At 47.8% G+C, this 25386-nt stretch overlaps 1 protein-coding gene and 1 pseudogene across 1 annotated transcript in view; both read right to left on the reverse strand.

The window, feature by feature from the left end:
- Vps35l (VPS35 endosomal protein sorting factor like) overlaps window positions 1–25386 on the reverse strand; it is a 106578-nt gene that overhangs the window by 6296 nt on the left and 74896 nt on the right. The window contains exons 27-28 of the mRNA XM_041667134.1: window positions 15998–16137; window positions 3624–3789 (exon numbers count right to left, since the gene is read on the reverse strand). Coding sequence (XP_041523068.1) covers window positions 3624–3789; window positions 15998–16137 — 306 coding nt within the window. The remainder of the gene's footprint in view (window positions 1–3623; window positions 3790–15997; window positions 16138–25386) is intronic.
- LOC121458183 lies at window positions 4857–4972 on the reverse strand (annotated as a pseudogene).

Raw genomic sequence — 25386 nt, forward strand, 5'->3', positions numbered from 1 at the left:
TCATGTAGCTATGTGTAGTTCTTAATTTACAGTTTCCCAGGAACTTTTAAAAGTTACATTCCTTTATTTTATGCATTCACTGGAGTTTGCATTGATTCTCTGGAGAATGAGCGAACCTGTGCATAATTAAACTGAGAAGAAAACATCAGGGGTGCGTTATGTTCATCTCTGCGACTTCAAAACATTTTAATTTTAAAAAAGTATCAGAGGTATAGAATAGCTGAATAAAACACCTGACAAGTGGATAGCTGCTGCTTCTCACACAGACCCAACAACTGCAGACCCTTGGCTGCCCTGTACCATGACAATAGATAGCTGCCTGCTTGTCACACAGACTTGTCAAACCATAATCCTTGGCCACTGTGTGCGTCTGGCACACTCCCTCTCTACACATGAACACTAGCATGGTTTCCCTGAGCCACTTGAAGCAGGTACAGGCTCTAAGAACACAGAAAACAAGCAGCTCCAACTTCCACCACTCCCAGCTCCTCTGACCACACGCAATCTCCAAGCTTACCCTGAACTACCCTTTAAGGAGACTTTTGGGATGAGGGTTAACACTAGCTTGTGGTGGCACACACCTTTAATCTCAGCCCTTGGGAGGCAGAGGCAGGGGGAACTCTCTGAGTTCAAGGACAGCCTGGTCTACAGACTGAAATCCAAGACAGCCAAAATATATAGAAAAACCCTGTCTCCAAAAAACCAAAAATTAAAAATAAAAATAAAAGAAATAGAGTTTAAAATAGAGCCATGTAAAGATGGAAAGTACACAGAGTATCTGGATACTATATGTTATTATGTTGTCTTGACAGCTGAGGAAACAGCAAGAGCTGCTAAAAGACATTTGATTAAAAATAAATGTTGCTGGATTAATCCAACATTTTGAAAATGCCTTGACTTCAAAATTTAAGTCAGAAGATATATTACTTTGGAGAAGAGGTTTTGCTTTTATTTCCACAGGAAATGAGAGGCTGTGAATTCATTCTGAGTTAAGAAAAATCAGGTTTGACCAAGGAAGACCCCCTGAAAAATCTTCGACAGAAGCGGATGGCCCAGATAAGCCAACATTACAGAGGACCACTGTTGGAGTTTTCTCTGAGTTCTACATCCAGAACAGGCTCAAAACTGCTGGCTGAGATGATCAAGCCTCCATCAGAGAAGGAGGGAGTTGTGAGGACCGCTGTATCCTCACTCAAGACTCTAGTTTTATGCAATTCTGCCCTAAATGGCTTTGGGACCTCAGGAGGTGAGAGAGTACACAGGCTGGAGAAAGCTAACTGAAGGGGAGCTTCATCTGGGCAGCTACGGGGAGGAAGCATTGCTTGTGCTGGCTGAAGACTTCAGTGTGCCTGCTCTGTGTCACCCATGCTCTGTATGCAAGCATATGAGTTCACTGGCTCCCTATGGTGAACTTTGGCAGAGTCATACTTTGGCTTGTTGTTGGGGCTTATAAGGAGCAGGCAGATGTATGCTTCTCCCCAGGGAAATCATTTTTACAATAGCAGCTACTGAATGAGGTCAGCTCATCACTGGGTTCTGGGCTAGGATCTGAGGACCCAGTGTGGGGCACAAGGTTGACCTGGCCCACCTACAAGACAAGCGAGGCCATGGTAGTAGTAAGTACTTGGATGGACCAGCACCGGGTCATGGAATCCTAAATATGGGGATTTGGGGTTTATGATGTATTTTTGGTTTATGATGTATTTTTATGTAGACTAGGCAGGGTCTCAAACACTTCCCTGGGGAGAAGCATACATCTGCCTGCTCCTTATAAGCCCCAACAACAAGCCAAAGTATGACTCTGCCGAAGTTCACCATAGGGAGCCAGTGAACTCATATGCTTGCTTACAGAGCATGGGTGACAAAGAGCAACTGAGGATGACCTATGTCCAATCCTCTGCCTATCTGAGATCAGGTGAGATTAAGCAATCAATTTGAGGCTCTGTGGGTTTAATTCATTAGAAGACATAAAAAGGAGTTGGGAGGGATACAGAGAGGTTGCTCTCAAACCAGCAACAGCAAGAACAGAACAGATGGTAGCAGGTGGGAGAAAGAGCCCCTTCCTCTTAGCATTGGAAGGGTGAGAGCTGGCAGGCCTCCACACCCTCCCGAAGCTCAGGGAACAGAACCCCACATCAAAGCCCACCTGGACTGGGGTGAGGCGAGCCAGTGGCGACACTCATCTACCTGTGTATTCAACCAGTGACCCAAGGGTGCTTCTGCAATCCCAGCACGTGGTCAAAATGACCTCAGGCACTTGTCACACACACATGGCTGGGCAGATGGCCAATGGCCTGGAGCTTGCCTAACACATATAAGGCCCTGGGTTCCATTTCCAACACCACAAAAAAACTGATCCTACAAATCACCAGGCTTCTTCCTGGGGATACTCAGTGGAGGGTGGGAAGTGGTTCAGGAATACAGGCTCTTGGGCTAAGACACAGCTCAGCTGACAGAGCGCTTGCCTAGCATGTGTGAAGCCCAGGTTCAATCTCCAATACTGCATTAACTGGGCATGCTAATAGATACCTGCAACCCCTGCACTCTGTGCATAGAGGAGGATAGCAAGAATTCAAAGTCTAGGAACACAGAGAAGCCAGAGCTACAGAGTGAGATTACAGAAAAAAGTTCAAGGTCATTTCCAGCTATAAAGTGAGTTTGAGACCAGACTACATGAGGCCCTGCCTGGCTAGAGATATAGTTCAGTGGGGAAAGTGCTTGCTGCACAAACAGGAGGACCTGAGTGTGGACACTGTCTTAGTTAGAGTTCTATTGCTGTGAAGAGACACCACGACTACAGCAACTCTTATAAAGGAAAACATTTAATTTGGGCTGGCTTGCAGTTCAGAGGTTAAGTCTAAGATTGCCACGTGGGAAGCAAGAGCATGCAGGCATGGTGCTGGAGGGGTAGCTGAGAGTCCTACATCTTGATCTGCAAGCAGCAGGAAGAGACTAAGCCATACTAGGCTTAGCCTGAGCATCTGAGACCTTAAAGCCCACTCCCACAGAGACACACTTCCTCCAACAAGGCCACACTGACCCCAACAAAGCCACACCTAATAGTGCCTCTCCCTATGGGCCAAGCATTCAAACACAAGAATCTATGGAGGCCATTCCTATTCAAACAATCATATATATCAAGCACAGATGTAAAACCTGGACATGGCAGCACACTGACCCCAACAAAGCCACCCCTAATAGTGCCTCTCCCTATGGGCCAAGCATTCAAACACAAGAATCTATGGAGGCCATTCCTATTCAAACAATCATATATATCAAGCACAGATGTAAAACCTGGACATGGCAGCATGTGCCTGTAACCCCAGCAAGTAAGTGCAGGGGTGTGATGGACTTGCAGAGAGATTGGCAAATCTTTGGAGCTCATTAGCCAGCCAGATTAGCTAGATTGGTGAGTTCCAGCTCCATGAGAGACCCTGACTCAAATAAATAAGGTGAAGAATGATTAAGGAATACACCCAGAGTCAAGGTCAGCCTCCATATGCGCACACACAAATATGTACACACAACCCATGTGCACACAAACACTAAGAAGACACGGTGAAACAGTCCCTTTGCTGTCCATGAAATGGGGGCTTGCTGAGGGCTGGTTGGGATGCTGGTACCTTTGTCTATGTGGTAAAGATAGGTGTCCTGGCTCATGGCAGACAGCAGGTGCAGGACAGAGGTGTAGATTCGGATTTTGTCGTCACTATTGTCCTCCCAGGTGTAGTCCTGGATCACGTTGAGAAGTTCTCGAACCAGAAATAGGACTCCGTGTTCTGGATGATCCTGGTAGAGAAAAAAAACATGACAGATAAACCCAGCTATGAAGCAGAAGAGTTAAAGCACCCATTAACCCAACGCTTCCCTTAAGCAGCTGTTGGGACTAAAAGGCTCATTGCTTCATTTGGGCAGGGCCACTCAGGAGCCTAGGCACAGAGAGAGAATGACAAGACACACCTCACCCACTGATCACGCATTTCAGGATGGTGGCATGAGCAACAGCTTCCCTTTCGGGTCTAAAGAACAACTGGCAGTCACCTGTCAGCTCAATGGCCTGTGCTTCCGTGATTACTCCTTGAGTTCCCATGCCCAGCGGTGGAAGCAGATCACATCTGTCTAATTACAAAGGAGGATTGTGGGTCCTCAGCAGATGGCATGGCAGAAGCCACTGCACTGACTTCAAAGATAGGTCCACTCTCAAGGATCCTCACCCACAGCAAGGCTTAACCTGGACTCCCGTGAGAGGGAAAACCTAGAATAAAGTGTGTTTCTCAGACGCTACACAGAATCTTTCCAAAAGAGAGTTGCAATGCAAAAAGGTGGGTGGTTTCAGTTCCATCCCCAAGGTGGCTCTCCTGTTGACACTTCCCAGGAAACCAATGCCCAGCTGCCCTACCAACCCCCACACAATCCCTGCTGCCTGGGTCCAGCCACACCTCTCCTACTTGTAGGACAGGCACAGTATTGGGCCCTAGCGGGATACACTCAGGTCAAGAGAAGGTACAAAAAAGGATTATTTTTGCAGCTGGGGCCAGCATGAGGCTGGGCGCCAGGGCCTGGTGCCAGGAGGATGCTGCTATTATCCCAGGCTGAAAACGCAGGTGCAGGTAGGGGCGCTATTGGAACAAGACCTGCAGCTGGAGGCTGCGTGGAGGGACAAGGCCACTGGCAAAGCATGGCTGGGGCTCAACTGTGAGGTGACAGGCACTGCACGGGTATCCTCACCCACGCCAGTCTGCAGGCGGTGTCTCCTGTTGGCTGGATGGGTTGGAAGCCAGAGTGTCTCCAGAGGCCACTCTCCCTGGCACTGAGAAGTGTGCAAAATAACTGGCACCTCGCAGCTGAAGGGTAAAGAATGCTCCTTGCAAAAGTCCCAATCCAGTACCAGTTAAATGGAAGCAGCTTTGCCAGTCAACAAGAACATGCTTTTCCGTGGACAGGAAGCCACTTTCCTTAAAGTTACATTCATTTTCTCCTCTCTATGTGTGTGCACATGTATTTGAGTATTGGTATACATTGTCATGTACATGCCAGGGCCAGAGGACAGCTTTAGGGGTTGGTTCTCTCTTACTACAGTTGAGTACAAGGGAGTGAACTCTAGTCCTCAGACTTGGTAACAAGTGCCATCACCTGCAGAGCCATTTCACTGGCCCAAAAAGCATTTTCTGTATTTCTTGTTTTTTTTTTGTTTGTTTTTTGCTTTTCAGTTTTTCAAGATGGGGTTTCTCTGTGTAGCTTAGAGCCTATCCTGGAACTCGCATTGTAGGCCAGGCTGACTTTGAACTCAGATCTCCTCCTGCCTCTGCCTGCCTCCCGAGTGCTGGGATTAAAGGCAGGTGCCACCACCGCCCAGCCCCTTTTGTATTTAAGATGCCTCACTACATCACTCAAGCTGGCCTTGACTTATGGTGCTTGCCTTTCAAGTAGATGTGATTACAAGCCCAGGCCATGAGGCCCAGCTTCCTATCTTCTTTCTTTTTATCATGAGCATATCCTGCCCTCTGAAAACATCTGATTTATGGCTTCAGAAAACTGCCCTGTCACATATATGGTGGCCTCCGTCTGTCCTGCAAAAGACAGGTATTACATCCGCTGCACCTGTGTCTGCCACATACTGCAAGACCTTCTCAATAGCAGGCTGGATTCTGATTTTTGCTTGTTTGGATTTAGGCATGTGCTTATGTGTGTTTGTGAGTACATGTTGGGTATGCATATAAGTGAACGCTTGTGAGTGTGGTTCATGTGCACATGGCAGTCAGAGGCTAAAATCTGCAGCCTTCTTCAGTCACTCTCTGTGCTGTTTTGAGACAGCTCTCTTCCTGGACCTAGAGCTCACCAGCTGGCTAGCCTGAGTGGCCAGCAAGCCTCAGGGATCTTGTTGTCTCCATTTTTCCAGTACTAGGCTCACAAGCCCGCTACCATGTCTGGCTTTTCACATGGATGCTGAGAACCAGGACCTAGGTCCGCATGCTTCTGGATACCACTCACTGAGCCATCATCCCGGCTCTAGGGATAGCTCAGACTGGCTTTAAACTCATTATCCTCCTGCCTCAGCCTCTTCAGCACTTACTATGACAGTTGGCTGAATTCTGTGGAAGGTGCCTCCAGGAATACACGCTGGCATGGCCAGGTGTGAGCATGTGCCCTGGCCCTGGCACAGTGAGTGGCGTATGGCAGACCCCACAGGAATTGTATTGAGTCAGTCGCCTTTGTTGACACCTTCCATGTGCCAGGCCCTGAGGAAGCTACAAAACTGGTCTTGAAAGTAACTACAGGGCTTTCAACCCACCAAGCCCAGCCCTATCTCATCCATAGGAGTAGGCCACAGGGGATGAGTGGCTTCAGCCTACACTTCCAGCATAGGAGATGTGGGGGTTCCAAGATTAGAGTTCTGGCAGTCTGTCTGCTCTTAGCTCCCCCTCTTTGGACACACTGGGTATGTCTATGTGCTCAGGAAGAAGATGCGCAGGGAGGGGCTATTTAGAGCGCAGGTATAGGGTTTTAAATTCAGACGGCAGTGCCCTGATCTAGGATGAATGTATTTGCAGTGACACTGCCCAGGGGTGAGGACTTGGGCAGAGAAGCTCGAGATGTGCACAAGCCACTCATATCTGTGGGAACTGTTCCTACTGTATCAGCAAGAAAGAGGATGCACGACGCTCAAGCATCCAAACAATGCGAGCTGTGTGCATCAATCTGAACCACCCAGGCGAGGCTAGTCAGTCCCAGCTGGCAGCTCACCGCTGCCTTCCTCTGCTTGCAGCTGTTTCTAACTAGGCTATTTTGTTCGGCTACGTGGATACTAAAATACATTTTTTTTTTTAATTTAAGGATCTGCCTTGGGAATAGACCACAGTCTGAATGTTCCAGCAACTTCATTTCAACACTAATGTCCCCACCCTGTGGGAGACCAATGAACACAGTTTCAGAGAAGTGGGGCCATAGGAATTCGGGGAATGGGCTAAGATGAGCACTACTATGGTTTGTTCAAAACCAAAGAGATGACAGGTTATGTCCATGGTGCACTTCCCGCGTTTCAGGGACTACAACATAATTTGTTTGTTTGTTTTAATATTTGGGAATGGTTCAATAGCTGAAGCCAAGCATAGGTAGATTATTTTTCTTTTTGAGACAGTGTCTTATGTATCTAGGTCTGGCCTTGAACTGGCTATACAGCTAAGGATAACTCTGGCCTTCTGGTCCTCCTGCCTCTACTTCCTGAGTGCTGGAATTTCACACATGTACCACTGTATCGTGTTTTCTGTGGATAGACCCTGAGGAGTTGAGCATGCTAGACAAGCAAGCACTGTACCAACAACTGAGCTCCACCCCAGTCCTGTATCCTTTCAAAGTAACATAATGGTTTCAATGTGTGTCTAATATTAAACTAGTAATTTTGTTATTGCTGTTGTTTTGTTGTGTGTATGTGTGTGGTGTATGTATTTTATGTACACAAATATGTGCTAATGTATACACATAATTTAGTTGTTTTTTTGGTGTGTGTGATGTACATATTCTGTGTGTGGGCAAACGTGTGCTAATGAATTTAGGTGTGGAGGCCAGAGGTCAACGTCAAGTGTCTTCCTTGGCCATTCTCCACCTTGTTTTATTGAAACAGGGTCTTTCACTAAACCTGGACTTCACCAATTTGACCAGACTGGCTGGCCAGTGAGGTCCAGAATCTGCCTATCTCTGCCCTCAGCCTCCTGCCCCTTTGAGACGGGGTTTCGTGGTTTTGAACTCACCATAAAGCAGAGGATGACCTAGAACTCTTGACCTTCCTGCCTTCATTTCCCAGATTAAGGCATGTACCACCTGGTTTTATGCAGTACTGGTGACTGAGCCCAGGGCTTCATGCATGCTAAAAGCAAGCACTCTACAAACTTAACTGAAGCCCCAGTCCACACTCGGGTTTTTATTTCTTCTCCTCCTCCTCTTTCTTCTTCCCCCACCCCATCCTGTGTGTCTGTACATGTTACATGGCATCCTGTGCACGGGCATGCAGCAGCCAGAGCAGAATGGATGTCTTTTCTATTGCTCTCTCACCTACATTGCCTTGAGCATGGGTCTCTCAAAGCTGCCTGTCTGAGCGAGGCTGGTGGACCAGAGAGTCTGTCTCCACTCCCCAGTCTGGGATTATGGCATGCACAGCCATGTCTGCCTTTTCACATGGGTGCTGAGGAATCAAACTTAGGACCTCCTGCTCGCTGAACAAGGGCTATTATTCACAAAACCATCTCCCCAGGCTGCGCATTTTTAGAAGGAAAAGGTGTTTGGGTTGACATGGTAATCCAGTGGGAAGATCCCCAGTGGCCTGGCTAGGTTCCCTCCTAGATGGGGCAACTCAATGCCAATGAGGTGGTTTCCATGAGGGAGCCAGAAGGTGAGTCCTTTTTACTGACCCAAAAAGGGCCTGACACTGTCCCTCCACTGTCCCTTTGAAGTCCCCGCTCTCAGGAATCCTCACTTCATCACACTCCCGGTGAGAAGAAATACTTGAGTCGTGATTGCTGCACTTCTAAGCAAAGATGGTAACAGCACATCTCTAAGTCCTGGCTGGGTCACTGACCGGCTGGAGAACTTCCACCTTACTGGGTGCTTGGTTCAGTGTTTCTAGTGTGTATTTATGAGCTGTTGGCTGATCATCAAAAGAGGGGTATATGATTTAAGTGAACAGTAAGGGCTGGGTGCCACAGAGCCAGAACACCAATGGGCTGGGAGCAGAGCAGGAAAGGGCCCCTGGGGTGCAAAGGAGACAGATCCCCAGCAGATTTGAGGCTACTGGAGCAGGTGCCAGTGTCTCCTCACTTGCACAGCTTCATAAGTCCCTCCCTTCCAGTCCCTCTGGGGTGCCCGACACCCCCATCCTACCTTTAGGCCTTCACGCACACTGTGCTCTCTGCCATGAAGCCCTCTCCTCCCTCTCTTCTCCCTAGTACCTAGTGCTCATTTTCCTTCTGATCTCAGCTAAAAACCTACCTTCTTGGGTGTGGCTTCTCTAATCAACCCGGGAGCTCATTCTGGCCTTTGCTTTTCAGGTGGAACCTCCCACCATACCCAGAAAGCCAACCAGCGATGACCTGAAGTCCTCCTTGGTGACTCCTTTGTCCCCACAATGCCTAAAACCACAAAAATACCCAACCCCCACGAGAGGGGCACTCAGATGTCCCTGCAGTGCCTGGTGCTTCTTACAGATGGAGTTGGTGGTGTTTAACATTAAGCTTGACTTCCTTGGTAGGGGGCACTTCCTCCATTCCCAGATTAGCAGGTACTTATGGACCAGGATGATAGAGAGGAGAGGGTGAAGTGGAATGTGGATGTCTTGCTATCTCTATAGCTACTTTTAATAAGTAAAAAATAAGAGAACGTGTGTCCCCACTGCAGCCTCAGTGACCAGGGCCAGAGAACAAGATCCTAACATTCTAGCTTCTACAAATCCCACACAAACTTGGGGCTCTGAAACCTCAACACTGACCTTGATGTGACGGTTCTACTTTATTTATCCTACCAGGAGTTGCTAAATGAGACTGTCCTGCTCCTGGAAAGAGCTTCTCTGGACAGCAGGGAGGCACAGGGAATAGTTTCATAACCTGGTACTGCAATCCACATCACTCTCCTGACCAAGCACTTAGCAACCTGTTTGCAACTTCAGACATCTCACACCCGCCAACCTGCATGTACATCTCGCTCCAAACAAGAAACAAAACAATCTCTCCTCCCCTGAAAACCATCAGAAAGTGCCCCTTTGCGAATAGTTTCTGTCCAGGTATAGAGGGTGGGGGAGGCAATCAAGCCCGAACTTGCTTGACTACATGCAAAGTAAGCCAAACTCTGTCCTCTACATGAACTTTTAGGAAAAATCTTCTATTTACTCTCTTTTGACTATGCCTATCAAGTATATAACTAAAATATGATACTTTCTGGGAAGGGACATGCCCATGAGCAAAAGCTTAAATAATCCAAGCCTATCAATCAAAACAGCCACCATTCCATACCCCTAAACAACCCAACTCCTTCTCTTGAGCCCCATATAACACTGGGCTCCTGAGTGCCCTCAGTCATGTGGCTTGCTATAGCTACCACATGATCTACCAGTATGGTCTGGGTGTCTGTCCAGGTTCTGGAGAGGATATTAGCAAACCTGCCTCTACGGCAGCACTGCTATAATGGCCAAGGTGTGGGATGAATGAATGCACAGAAAGAGAAGTCTGTGCACATGGTGGAAGGCTGGCAAGCCTTAAACAGTAAAGCCTGTTGTACGTGACAAGATGGAGGAAGTGTGGGACTCGCGCTAAGGGAAACAGACCAGTCACAGTACAAACACTGCCTGAGCCCACTTAGAGAAATCTAAAACCACCTAATTCATGACTCCAGGGGTGAACAGTGCGGAGGGTGGAGAATGGGGAGGTAGGGAGCAACAAGCATACATTTCCAGTTAAGCAAACAAAACACTCCCAAGATCTGCTGGTCACCATTTTATGTAAGGTCAATGACTCTGTACAGTCCTTCTGAAGCCTTTAGTTTAGGAGTAGAGCTTATGTTACATGTGGTTACCACAGGGAAATAAAATTCTAAAACAATAAAAGCCACCCCCCCCACACACACACACAAACCTGTGACATGAAAGGGAACCAATCTGAGGTAAACAGGAGGGGGGTTGATTTCATGCAAAATCCATTGTCATGGCTTAGGTGTGATCCATCTGACTGTCTCTTAGCCATGGCTACTCAGGTGGGACCTCTCTGCTCACACGAAGAGCCAATCTGTTCCAAAGTCCCTCTGAGGAGAGGCTAGACTCTAGTCATGCCAGAAACCACACAAGTACCTAACCCTGTAGATACTTTTTCTTACACGTACATACCCATGAGACGGTATAATTTCGACACAGAATTTTCTTAGTTTCCTGCCTGATGCTGTGACAGAAATGCCCTGACAAGAGTAACTTAAGGGAGAATGGGGGTTATTTTGGCTACCGGTCCAGCACATCACTTGGGGAAGTCGAGGCAGGAGGAACATGAAGCCCCTGTGCACATCACATCCACAGCCAAGAGCAGAGAACAACAGTCACTAAATTTATGTGCTCCGGGCACTGAAGCAAAAGAAACCCACTCACAGACTGGCAAGCGACCTGAGCCTGATACAGCAGGTCGCACACACAGGGTGGACCCACTGCACAAATGACGATTCACACTCGGATGGGTGACATCTCATCGCACCATGCAGAATGGCACACAGGTGAAAATGGATGGTTTCTAGAGCTTTCTTTTTCATATTTTTAGACAGAGGTTGGAGACCGGCAAGTGAAAGCGATGTGAAAAGTCTGGATGAGCTGCTTCTGTATGGTGCTACCTCTGCTGAGCGGTGACGAGCTGCTAACCCCGGATGGCCCTGAGCAAAGCAAGCGTGTGACACACTCCCCAGGATCACATCATGTGTGAGGGCCCCTGGGAGAGACAAATCCAGGTTCAAATCCCTGTTCTGCTACGAGCTACTACACAGCCCAGACAGTCTTTTCAGTTCTAGGTGTCTATAAATGAAACAGATTCATTAATTCCTACTTTAAAGGGTTCAGGGAGGTTTCTCAGAGGCTCTGTAAGTGCTGATGAAGGGCTTTGGCATGTTCCTGGGGTCAAAACTGGGAGATAGCTCAGTAGGCAAAGTGCCTGTTATGCAAGCACGCGGCCCTGAGTCACATCACCAAGACTCTCAGAAAAGCCAGGAGCAGATGGTACCTGCACCTGTCTGTGCCCACCGTGCTGGGAGAAGAGGCAGATTTGGGCTTACTGGACAACCATTCTGTCCTAATTGGTGAGCTCCAGGCTCACTGAGAGACCCTGTCTCAAGAACTGAAGTAGAGATACAGGGAAGATACTGATGTTGACCTCTGACCTCTACATGCATTCTCCCCACCCCCCAAATTAGTCTTTATTGATTATTGCTGGGTCCCGCCAAAGTGCAGCCTTTGACAGCAGGAGAAGCAACGAAGTCCCACTCTGAGCAGAAGATGTTCTCTTGATGCCTCTGTGCCAGGCTGGCATCTGGAAGGAGTTTTTAAACGTGTCTACAGATACCCAGGGGAGCTGGGGAAGGTGCATAGCTGGCATGTCTGGAGCAGCCGCTCTCCAGCTGTGGCTACCTGACCAAGTCATGGAATGCCAGCCGTAGGCAGGAGCTGACTCCTCAAGGAGAACGCAAGCCTGTGTTTGCTTTCACAATCGACCAATATTTTTAATGTGGAAAATTCATTCCAAGTGCTTCCCATCGTCCCATGGGAAGCAAGCGTGACTCCAGGCTCCAGTCTGCTGTCTCTCCGACCACCAGCTTGTAACCCCAGGGAAGGGTCTCTGGTTTACACCATGCTTTCATAGCTATGGTTTCATTCAACCCACACAGCAGTCCTGCAAGGTGGGCCTTATGATGACATGTTTGAAAGATGACAGGTGAGACTTGGAGGACTTGGAGGAATTAAAAAAACCGTCTCCTAGGCCCCAGAGCTGTGAGGTCACTGGGTCAGGACTGAACCCAAGTGTGTGACTCTGAGGAGAAGCCTTTCGGAGAGACTCCAGCCACTCTGAGCACACGGGAAGCCTGCGTGCAGGTTGTGAAGCACCCCAGTTAACCGCCAAACAACAACCAACATCAACCGCTTCACCAGAAACCTGGCTTTCTCCTCTGGTCATCTTCTATGACAAATAACCAGGTCCTACAGAGAGGGAGGCACTGACCAAAGAGCCCTGGGATCAAGTGTCGCTGGAAGAGACTCCAGGAGCCCCTGCAGCTCTGCCTCGACCCCTGGCTCCTCCCCAGGATGCTGTCGACTGCTGAAGGACAAAAGCCTTACCCAAGAGCAGGTCTGTGGCTGGGCCTCCGGGTCCCCCTCTGAGAACTTGGAATCTGAACAGAGAGAGCCCACTGCTGAGTCATTTTTTGTTTTCTCAGCTTGATGGAGATACATAATCCACACAGGGAACAATACACCCATTCAGGACATACAATTCAATGACTGTTCGTGTATCCAGAGTTTGTGCGGCTGTCACCAAAACTGACTAAAGAATATTTCATCACCCCCCCCCCCCCAAAGAAACCTGGAACCCAACAAGTGCTGAGTCACTGGCACAGCCCAAATGCGGCATGACATTTCTCCAGGTCGGGTCCCTCCTAAACTACTCAGGCCATGACCTCCAAAGGGCCAGTTTCAGTCTCCCGAGAGAGATGTTCCCAGGGGGAGCTCTAGGAATGTGTGTTCAACACGACAACTCTGATGCAATCTTCTTGAGGAGGGGTTTGGGGGTATTGTGTGGATATCTGGTTTGCAGTTTCTGTTTTTCTTTTTCCAGAGGCTTTGAGATCGGGTCTCGCCTGACACTCAGAATCTCCCTGCCCAGGCTTCCCAGTGCTGAGAGTCCAGGAGATGTACTCCAGTACCAGAGTATACCACACCAGCTGGCCAGGCCTGCTTTGTGCCCCCTCCCTGTGGCAGCAGGCAACGCCTATGGTTTCTTGGGGCTGTTCAAGGGGACTTGATCACACCAATGCAGCTGTATGGCTAAAGCTTTGATAGGCAGAGTTACCGCAGTGCTCTGTAAGGAAGGGAGCAGGCTGATATTCAGGCGATCTCTCAGAAGCAAGGAGGGTGCTTTTTGTCTCTGCAGAGAGGACTTTAGTGAAGAAGGTATGCTGCATGTCTATAACTGGGCACTGGGGCGGGGGAGGGGGTAGTAAGGTGGTGAGCTGCATGTCTGTAACCCCAGCACTGGGGCGGGGGAAGTAACTGCAGTAAGAGGATTTTGAGTTCAAGGATGGCCTGGCCTACAGAGTGAGGGTTTTAGAGAAAAAAAGAAAAAAAAAATCAAAAGACTGATGACAAGATATGAGATGAGAAAGAATAGGACAGGAAGGGGCAAAGAAGAGGGAGGGAGGGAGGGAGGGAGGGAGGGAGAAGGGAGCTGTGGCGAGAGAACAAAACAGAAAAGAAAGGAAAGGGCCTTTGTGCCTGAACTATAGTAATAGGATGCCTGCTCTTGACTCTTGGCAACAAGCCCCAGCGACTGCCATGGCCACTGAGGCTCTCTGCACGCAGCTCACTATCTGGTGAAAGGCAAATGCATCAGATAGCAGGGAAAACAGAGACGTCACTTTGTTCTCTTCATCCAAACTCATGTCAGGAAGCAGGTGGGATCCCAGTGAAAGACCAGGGCTGAGAACCCCAGTTATGGGAAGCCTCCAGGAATTCCTACTGCAGGACTCCCCAAAGGGCCCCAGTTCCTTCTAGCCCAAGAATGACTGCTCATCTGTCAGAGCCACAAGGACAGTTTCACTGTTTACTGTTCCAAAGAATCCTGCTACCCAGAAGGTTCACTGTGTGGCTACATTCTGCGCACTTGCTCAAACCTCACTGTAACACGGGAGCTGGCACAAAGACCACCCTCATTTTATGGATAGGACACACACATAGGTAATCGCCGGACATGAGAGCCAGGAGGAGGAAGAGCTGGTCCCCACTCTCACCATCATGGTTCAAGGCCACTGAGCCCTTGTATCAGCAGAGTACAGTACACCAAATGTTGGTGCCCCCTCCCCACAGATAGGCAGAAGCCCCAATCTCAATCAGATGCTGTAGTGGTTAAGTTTGATTGGCCCTTGAATCAGCTAAAAGACCACCTGGTTGGCAACAGAGTGATGGCTCAGCAGTTAAGAGCTCTACTGCCCTTTCAGAGGACCCCGTATGCTGGTTCTCAACTGTCTACAACTCTAGTTCCAGGGGATTCGATAACTTCTTCTGGCGACTGTGAGCAGCAGGTACACATGTATACACATACATGCTGGCAAACATTCATATAAATAAAATATTTTAAAGACATGCCTGCTCTGTAAGGGCATTTCCTGGACAGATTAATGGTACGGGAGAATTGTCTGTAATCTGTAAATCATGTTTCAAATAAACGCTGATTGGCCAGGCAGGAAATATAGGCGGGAAAACCAGACAGGAAGTAGAAATGATACAATGAGAATAGGAGAATTCTGGGAAAGAGGAAGTTGATTCCTCCCACTCCTGCCCAGACCACCAAAACAGCAGGATGTGATCTGCCTCACTGAACAAGGTACTGAGCTACATGGCTAACATAGATCAAAAAAATGGGTTAATCAAGATGTGAGAGCCAGTGAGAGGCTAGAGTTAGTGGGCCAATCAGCTTATAATTTATGGAGACCTATGTGTGATTTTCTTTGGGGCTAACCAGTTGTGGGGTACCGAGCGGGACAGAAAACAAGCAGGCCTGACCCTCCATGTTACAGATTAACTGAGACAAAGAGCCTCCTCCAGGTGGACAGCACTAGCAAAGAGCAGTGCTTCTTTTCCTGTCTGCCTTCTGCTGTGAGTGCATCTACCCTGCGGCTGCCTTCCTTCCGCAACATCAGAACACATCGGTCTTCCAATGTAGACAGAAGAGTGCAGTGCGCTCTCCAAGGACCTTCAAGGTCTCTAGTGCCAAGCTGGGGACATCTGAGGAATCCAGCTTTGTAGGCTGAGCAGCTACTAGGTTCTCATCCTCTCCAGGGCACCCGTAAGTGCAAGCCCATCTAATAAATCCCCTTTGTGGTACATATCCATCCTTTGGTCCTGATCCCCTAGAGAACCCTGCCCAATACACATGGGGCCTGAAAGGTAATAACTAGACTCCAGAAAACCAAAAACCCAAAGGGCCAGCAGCAACTCTGGCTCTCACATTCTGCCATGTGATCATGTCTCAGGAAGAGGGCTGCCAATGCCCTGAAGAGGATCCCGGCAGAGCCAAGCCGGCCCCTGACCACAGACTCTCAACCTCAGACCTGTGAGAAACACACATTTGCTACTGAAGCGGCTCAGCTTCAAGCTCTCTGTCACAGCAGTTCACGCTGGCAACAACGGAGCCAGTCAACAGAGCCTTACACTTTCAGGCCTTGGGACACTAAGGCAGGGTGAATAAAGACCACCCGTGGGTCCTGGGAAACATACCGGCACAATCAATAAAGTAGAGAAGAAATTGCACAGGAACTCCAGGAGGAAGGGCTCCGACGGCCGCAGCTTCCCGTCGATGCTTATCATCTTCGGGACTTCTGGGATGAGGCCAATGGCAGCTTTGAAAAACGCATCAGCTGCAAGAGAAAAGTCAGAGGATGAGCACTGTGGAAAGTTCAAGCTGGGCTTTTCCTTAGACTGGCCAGGGGTCAGCCTGAGGGCTGCATGGAAGTCAGGCAACCTTGAGGGCTCAGTTCAGCCGGCAAGGCCAGATGAAGGTTCTTCAAACCACCATAGATGAGGTACTGCTGTTACTATAGCAACAAGGAAAACCTGCAGCTAAACAGCCTTAGGTTGAAGGACTGAAACAGACGGGAGACTTTAGAGACGCTCTAGAAAAGGGCCCGAGGAGAAGGCTAAATCAGTGGAGTGCCTGCTGCACAAACACAAGGGCTTGACTTTGGATGCCCTGTACCTCACAAAAGCTGAGTGCAGCAGGGTATGCCTGCAGTCCTCGCACCAGGGTTTCCCTGCAATCCCTGCACCAGGAAGAGCAAAAATAGGAGGAACCTGGGGCCTAACGACCAGCCAATCAAGCCAATCAATGAGCTCCAGGTCCAGTGAGAGGACCTATCTCAAAAAATAAGGAATGGTGAAGCAAGATCCTTGACATCAACTTCTGGCCTCCGCACACATGTTTCAAAGTAGGTGCATATGCACACACATGTGCACACACCCACATAAACATGTACACAACACACACATATACACATACATTAGTCACCTGAGCTAGGCTCTAGCCTGGTATGGATCAATGAGTCCTTATGTCCACAAGAATGGGAGGGCTGTCACCAGGGCCACTTGAAAGATGGGAAATAAGGTGTGAAGTAAGGTAGGACTCACTTCACTCCTGTGTAGGTGGAAGGTTCTAGAGTGGCCGGCAGAGCTATTGCTTGGAGCCTGGTCTAAGTCTCTTCTAGCACAAAGATGCTGAGCTAGGGACTGTGCTTGAGGATGAGGCAGGAGGATAGGTGCTAAGGCACAAACCTGCAATCCCATACTCAAGAGGGTGAGTTAGAAGGACCATGAGATCTAGATCAGCTTGGGCTACATTGGAATATTGTGCTAAAAAAAACATAAGCCAACACACACTGAGCTGTCGTGAGTGCGCACATACACACATGCAAGCACACACAGAGCTCTAGAGACTTCTAACCAAGTAACATTTCCAGAGAATTATTTGAATTACTTAAAAAATAAAGATATTCAAAGAGATATAAAAAGATCTGTAAAGCAAGAGGACTTCCAAAGATGGGAGAAAGGAAGGAGAAGAGGAGTGAGCCGGAGGACCGCATCCCTGAGGAAGCTGGAGAGGGGACTTCTCTGTAGACCTGCCAAAGTATTGACTTGGCCAGAGAAAACGGCTCAAGGCAAAGCACTGGTCTGAGACATAAACCCTTCTACTGCTCAGCAACATCAAATGTGTTCACGGACCAGTTTGTTTTCCACCAGAAAATGACTTCCAATGACCCGCAAGAATGCTGCAGCAGGGTGCAGAACCCCAGGTTAAAGCAGTAACCCCAACTGCATGCCTGAGGGGCTAGTTTGATGGCAGATGTTGGCTGTCCAAGGAAGAAAGGCCATGGTTAACAAGAAAAGCATGTGCCTGAACTTGAGAGGGGCTGTAACTTACCTTCTTTCTTCAAGGAAACATAACACACCATGGAGAGGCTTCCCTGCCAGGCTGCTCCCTCATCCCCGACTGTCTGCCCCTCTGCATCCCCTTAGTAATCAAAGCTACTAAGCAGTAGGAGCAGCAGCTGTAGCAGCACAGGACACTCCAGTGGGCACTAGGGACATCTTGGGGGAAGTGGCCAAGGGATCTATGAGCTAATTAACCATGCGCGGTAGCCTACTCAGTGCTCCAGTCTAGAAGGAAGAGAGCAGCTGACCTCAATCATGCTGAGGACAGAGGTAATGTGGGGCTAGAAAAGAGAAAGGCGTGTCTGGATCCATCCTACCTCCTAGGTCTCGAAAGGGAAACTCTGCTTTCCTTTAGAGAAAGCAGGATCCTTCCTTCTGTTCCACTAGAGTGGGGTGTCTATAAGGTTTACAGTGTATTATTTCTCCCAGTAACCCCATTCTGAGACAGGTAAGCACAGGAGGGAACAGCTAGGCTACTTGGGACGCCAGTTGGGTTGGCCTATGCACAATCAAGCCCTCTTCTAATGCACAGGGCAGCCTGAGGCCTTTATCTGCAAGTACTCTGCACACACACCTCTCTCTGAACCATGTACCCGGCAGCAGCCAGTTGCGGCCTCAAGCCCCCACCTGCATATAAACCTCACTCTGAACAATGCAGTAAGTTTCTCCTTCCCTTAAAGATTCAGGGAGAGGTTTTTTCAGTCTTACTCTAGGTATGTCCAGGTGGGAGCAGGAAGGCTGATCTGGCCTGAACTAGTTTTAGGTGCACGTGCTATAAGGCAAACTGTGCCCTCAAAGTGAACTTTCATAGGAAATCCCATGTGTCAGCCTATGCATACCTGGGCAAGTAAATGATTAAATTCAGGTGCATCCTGGATGGGAAGAGATCCATGCGGTAGAAAATGGTTATATAACATAACCTGTCAAACAAAATAGAGAAGCGCCCAAACTATGTTCTTCAGCAACCAAACTCCTCTTCTTGAGCCGTGTAAACGGAGGCACAAAACAATAACTTGGGTCAGAGTATCTCGCGTATGTGGCTCCCTGTCAATTTTGACAGTGTATGCCACTCCAATCTGCACTATCATTTCAGATAGTTTTATTGCTGCTTTGTAATCTGCATGCAATTTTTTATTTTTTCAACCCACCAGGTACAGTTTGGGCTAGCCATACACTCCTGTATATGCGTCCTTCATTGGAGGGTGGTCCACCCACCAGGAGCCTCACCCTTACAGAAACTGTGTCTCCCTTATTTCCTAATTAAATACAAATGCTAAGAATCCAGAAATACCAGCTCAGCCCCTGGAGGATCTGGACTTTATTGTACAACACTATGAAGATGCTTAACATCACTGAAACGTAAATTTAAAACGGACATGTTTGGGCACGGGAGGTGGCTCCCTGTGAAAACTGTGTAAGCCTGACGGCCTGAGCACCGTTCCTGAAATCCACATAAAGGTGGGAGGAGAACAGTTCTCAAGGGCAGTCATCTGACTTCCACATGTGGACTGTGCCACGCAAGCACACACAAACATGCATGCACACACACATAATAAAAATAAATAAAATAAAACTGAATCTGAGGCCTGTAGCACAGGAAGGAATTTCATGCCTGGTACTATAATCCTGGCCAAAAGCCCACGACTGGGGGAGGCCATAGGCCCTAGGGTAAATCTGCTATTGTTATTTTGTAAATGATTATGCTATCAAATTACCTTCTAAACAGTTATCTTATGCCCAAAGACTTTATTTATCTAGTCAGAGAAGATACACACACACACACACACACACACACACACACACACACACACACAGTGGGCAACAGTCAGTGGAGAGGTGCATGTGTAGCTGGTCAGAGTGCTGATGGGGACTGAGTGCTCAGCCTAAAGGAGACATCTATATTGATCCCTTCCTCTCCCAGCTCCTGCCAAGGCATAGGGACCATCTTGGAAGAAGAGGCAGAAAGAACATAAGAGCTAGAGGATGGGGAAAGGTACTGTGAGGTGCTGTCCTCTGCACATGACGTGGCTGTCACACTAAAAACACAGCTTCTGTGTTACCTGCACAAGACCTGCATAAGATCAGGCCAGTCAAGATCCCGGCACAGAAGACAGCAGATCGTCTCCAGGCCCTGTGCTTTACTGAGAAGCTATTGGCAGTCGATAGCATTGGGAGAGGTTCCCTGTGCTTCAGTGGACTGCCCCACGTCTGTGTACAAGGGATTATAATGCACTAACTAGACTCAGCAGGTTACCAATAAACAAACAAAAGCATGAAGTTAGGAGGGAGATCATACTGTGGGGGACAGGAGGGAAGTTGGAGGGGAGAAATAGGGACATCAAATATGATTATATTTCATTGTATACATGTACAAAATGGTCAAAAATAAAGAAAATATTAAATACATAAGAAACTCTAGTCTAATTATTTTTTATTTTTATTTTTTAAAGATATATTTATTTATTATGTATACACTCTCTGCCTCCATGTATACCCACACGCCAGAGGAGGGCACCAGATCTCATTACAGATGGTTTGGAAAAACCATGTGGTTGCTGGGAATTGAACTCAGGACCTCTGGAAGAGCAGACAGTACTCTTAACCCCTGAGCCGTCTCTCCAGCCCCTAGTCTAATTATTTAAATTGAAGTTTTATGTTATATATACTTGACCATAATAAAAAAAAGACAAAAGAACCCAAAATATCCCTGACATCACCCCATTCCCAGCCCTCCCAGCACAGGCAGGTGCCTAGACTCTACCATGTCTGGCTGTCTCCTGCAGTCACAGTCCCCATGCCTCATGACTCTGTTGCCCTAGAAACGACCTGAAAATCATGAGCAGAGCACTTCGCAGTGGGAACTAAAATTCTGCTCCAAACGACGCAGAGGACCATTTATATTTTCTATTTATGTGTTTGTTACCAGTGGCCCAGAGACTGTGCCTATTATTATATCCCATTAAAGTGGCAGCAGCTTTGTCCCTTGGCTCCTGTCACTCACCCCACCCAGTTCCTATTCTAATGCAGGAACTCAAACAGTTATTTAAGGGACAGGCACACAAGGTTCCAAGACAAATTCTTACTCTGTTTCCAGAAGGCACACCCCATGAAAATGTCTGGGAGACTTCTCCGTGTCAGCTTAGTAAACAGAACTGGGGGGTCGGGGAGGGGGTCTGCCAGTGAAAACAGGTTTTCCTCAGCCCAGAGTTTGAATGATCCTGTCAACATCACATTTCCTCTTTAAAAAAAAAAAACCCCAAAAGGGTAACATTTAAAATTTCTCACAGATGGGAGTCTTCACTATGTTGACCAAACTCCTAAACGAAAGCCATCCTCCTGTCTCAGCCTCCACAGCTGCTGGGAATTTCAGGTGAGTCACTGTACCTGGGTGATGTTGGTATCAGAGCATCTTACTCTAGCTATTAAAAGCCACAGAAGACAATGTCTTCAAGAGGAAACTGCCTGCACATGATTCTTAAACAGATAAGAGGAGGAATCAGATTTTCATTCAGAAAGAATGCTATCCTGGGACTGGGGTGTGGCTCCATTGCCCGGGTGTTTGCCTAGCCCACACCAATCCCCAGCACCGCATAAACCAGGTGTGGAGGCACATGCCTGTAATTCTAGCACCCAGGAGGTGGAGACAGTTCATTTCAGGCTACATACCAAGTATGAGGCCAGTTTGGGGCACACAAGACCCTGGGTCCTCCCCACAACTCCACCCAGAAGGAGAAAACATAAGGGGCTCACCCCGTACCTCAGCATGGCACCTGGCCCACAGTCAGTCTTCAGGCATTTGCTAAGAGATGGGACAATTCTCAGAGAGCTTCAAGATGTTCAGATTAAGACTGCAGGCATGCTCACTGCAGGCCAAGAGCAACAATGATGAAAGGGTACAAATGTTTTCCAATAAAAGGAACATTGGTGAGAACTGAAGGGGACAATCTGGAGATAATAATTTATAGCACTTCTCAAACCTGAGAAGCAGGATCCTTTTCAGCCATTACAGTGAGGTGGATCTGTGTGCACGGGGCGGCAGATGGGGGCTGGCCAAGATTTACTGACGAGCCAGGAAGGCTTATGGACAGCAACAGAAGACTCCATTTTGTTTCCTTTCTGAGGAGGGGACTGCATGTCAAATGAGAATACAGACAGATGGACGGAGAGAGAGGAAGACAGACAAAAAGAGAAAGGCAGAGAACAGAAAAAGAATAGGTTTAAAAAAATTGGGGTGGGGGGGGGAGGCAGGGTCTCATGTAGCCCAGGATAGTCCAAGACTTACTGTATAGCCAAAGATGACAGTGAACTTCTGATCTCCCTGTCTTTACCTCCAGAGTGTCAGGATTACTGGTATGTGCCACCACGCCCACTTTTATATAGTGACAATTTAGTGCTAGACAATCACTCTACCAACTAAGTTACATCCTCAGCCCTGCAATGGTTTTTGTGGTTGTTGTTATTTTCATTTTGGGGGGGAGTTGTTTTGTTTTTTGAAACAGGGTTTCTCTGTGTAGCTTTGGAGCCTGTCCTAGCACTCACTCTGTAGACCAGGCTGGCCTTGAACTCATAGAGATTAGCCTGCCTGGGCCTCCCAAGTATTGGGATTAAAGGCATGCACCACCACCGCCTGGCTGCAAAGGTTATTTTTAATGGGTATATTGCTGTGGAATAATCCTTCCGTACACTGTGAAAACGTGTTACTCTCATTGTTAATAAAAAACTGATTGGCCGATAGCTAGGCAGAATTTTTGGGGCACAGTCAGACCTGAAGAGCAACATGGGAAGTTCATAGGTGAGGTAATCAAGTCTCAGGGCAGCACATAGATTAATAGAAATAGGCTAACTTAAGCTGCAAGAGCTGGTTGAAGACAAGCCTAAGCTATTGGCCGAGCATTTATACTTAATAATAAGTCTCTGAGTGATTATTTGGGAGTGGCTGCCAGAACACAGAGAAACTCTGCCTACAGTATATTGAAGAAAAGAACTGAGGGCTGGAGAGATGGCTCAGAGGTTAAGAGCACGGACTGCTCTTCCAGAGGTCCTGAGTTCGATTCCCAGCAACCACATGGTGGCTCACAGCCATCTATAATGAGATCTGGTGCCCTCTTCTGTCATGCAAGCATACATGGAAGGAATGTTGTATACATAATAAACAAATTTTTTTAAAAAAAGAAAAGAACTGAGAAAAAAGAAGTCCTTTTAATAACAAGTGTTTGGAGGAAGGGGGTGAGAGAATACAGAGAACAATATTGGAATCTTTTCTTTTTGTCAGTACGAGGGATTGAACCTAGAACCTCAGGGACACAAGACAAAAGCTGCAACCACTGAGCTACAGCCTTACTGGAGCCTAACACAGTCCTACTGCTAGAATTCCTTCAAATGCGCACTCTGAACTCCTTTATAACAAAACCATTCAAATTGAAAACCAAATATAAGATGGCTTATATTTTCAACAAGATCCAGGCGCACCCCCTGAACACCCTTCAGACATGACAACATAAATTCAGACAGGACTGTGATGGAAGCCTGTCAAACACCCTTGCTGTTGCCAGAGAAGCCCGTGACTCTGTATGGATCATAAGAGACGACAGTGAAGTGCTAGCCTGGCCCATCACCAGCTGTTTGTTCCTTCATAAGCACTGGTCAGGGCTAATGGGAGACTTCACACTGTCAATCAAGCAAAAGCTCAGAGGCATCTAACTCACTCCCAGACTTCCAAGCTTCCAGGTGTTCTCCTCACCAGCCCAGCTGGAAAACCAGCCCAGTCCAGAGGGATCAAGGAATGAAGACAGCACAGCTTGATAAGAAGGGACCAAGGGGTTGAAGGCCCCCTCCCTTGAAAGTACTCTATGAAAGCAGGGCTCTGACTGAGAGTAGTTAACAGTCCCAAAGGTCCACAGACACCGCAACACACCTCTAGCCGTCTCCAGTGTTTCCCCTCTCTGCCTGGCTTAGATATAATGACAGCATCAATACCGTGGGGGAAACCAGCAAATAAAACAGAGCAGCATGGGCTGTGGGGTGGAGATGCTCAGCCAGCACCGTGCACACCCACAAAGGACCAGAGGTAGGTTCCCAGCACCCATAGAGAAAACCTGATGTGGCAACAGACACTTGTACCCCGGCGCTGGAGAGGCAGAAGATGATCCCTGCTGCTCACTGCAGTCATTTCAGCAGAAGCCATGAGTTCCAAGCTAATGAGACCCTGCCTCAGAAAATAAGGTGATGGCTCCTGAGGAACAAAACCTGAGATTGACCTCCGACTCAGCGTGCAGGAATACAGACAGGTGTAGATACACACATTCATGCATGCACACACACACACCAGATCCTGAAAACTTAATGTATTGAAACTGAGACATGCAGATGACTTTAGCAAGGCTGCATGGTCCAGAGACCAGCTGGCCACCGAGATTTAATCCTGTTACTGTCAACCTGTGCTTGTGTAACAGAAACTGTTCTTAAAGCAGTGATGTCTGAGGACATAAGGGCCACTATTCCAATGATGCCAAAATGGAGCAAGCTTTACAGAAATACAAACGCCTGGGGACAATTAAGTGGCACATCCATTATGGCTTAATTGTTACCAATGACAGCTTAATATAACCTTGACTTCGCCACATGGATTCGGCAACATGCCCTTTCCGTTCATGTTGGACATCAATATTTAATGTGAAGGTCCGCTGGAGACATATAAATTATTTCCAATTTCATCAGCACCAAACCAAAGTTCCCAGTGTATATCTGCTCTCTCCTGCTCAACTCAGAGTGCCCAGGGCTCTGCACTGAGCCAAGGCTGCCCAGCTCACAGGTTACCTCCTATTTAATGAAGCACGATTAATAAAAAATCAGAGAAACTGGGGTTCAACCTGAAGATCCAAAAGGTAAAGCAGACAGCCACTGACTCTTACCTCAACCTGAGTATGAATGGGGATCCTGCCTCCAGGAATCTCAGAATAAGACTGTGAGCTGTTTCCACCTGTTTTAGAATCCTCTCTAGAACTTGGATTAAAGGCATGCACCATTGGGATTAAAGGCATGCGTTTCTATGGCAAACTAGTCTAGCTACTGGGATTAAAGGTGTGTGTTACCATTACCTGGTCTGTAAGGCTGACCTATGGGGCTGTTTTACTCTCAGATCTTCAGGCAAGCTTTATTTATTAAAATACAATTGAAATGCCACTACAATTTGTGGATCAGGGCAGGGGTAGTGACTTTCTGTCTTCCCTGTAAGATACCCAGGAGGCTGTGCATTCTGTCTGTGACTAGCAAGTCTAGTTTCCCCTAAGTACTGGGGAATAAGTATTCCCTATTCCTTAATTCTGATTCATTGTTTTTTACAGATTTATGAAGTCACAGGACGGTAGCTCATACATTCAGACTCAGCACTTGGGAGATGAAGCAGGAGGATCTGGAGCTCAAGGTCATCTTTGGCTACAGATCAAGTTTGAGGTATCAAATAAATAAACAAACAAAACAACAAAACCCAAACAGACCTGGGAAATTGACTCCTTGAGTAAAGAGTTTGTTAATGTAGTGTGAAGGTCTGAGTTCATATTCCTAGCACCCATGTAAAGCCCAGCATGGTAGCATGTTCTGGTCCTAGTTGGCAAAAGACCATTTCAAAATGAGAATGTCCCCTGATCTCCATAAGTCCGCCATGGCATGTATGCACCTGAACT

This window comes from Microtus oregoni, unplaced genomic scaffold (genome assembly GCF_018167655.1).
Source record: "Microtus oregoni isolate MIOR12 unplaced genomic scaffold, Mior012 000016F_ref0000370, whole genome shotgun sequence".
In the NCBI taxonomy this organism is placed as follows: Eukaryota; Metazoa; Chordata; class Mammalia; order Rodentia; family Cricetidae; genus Microtus; species Microtus oregoni.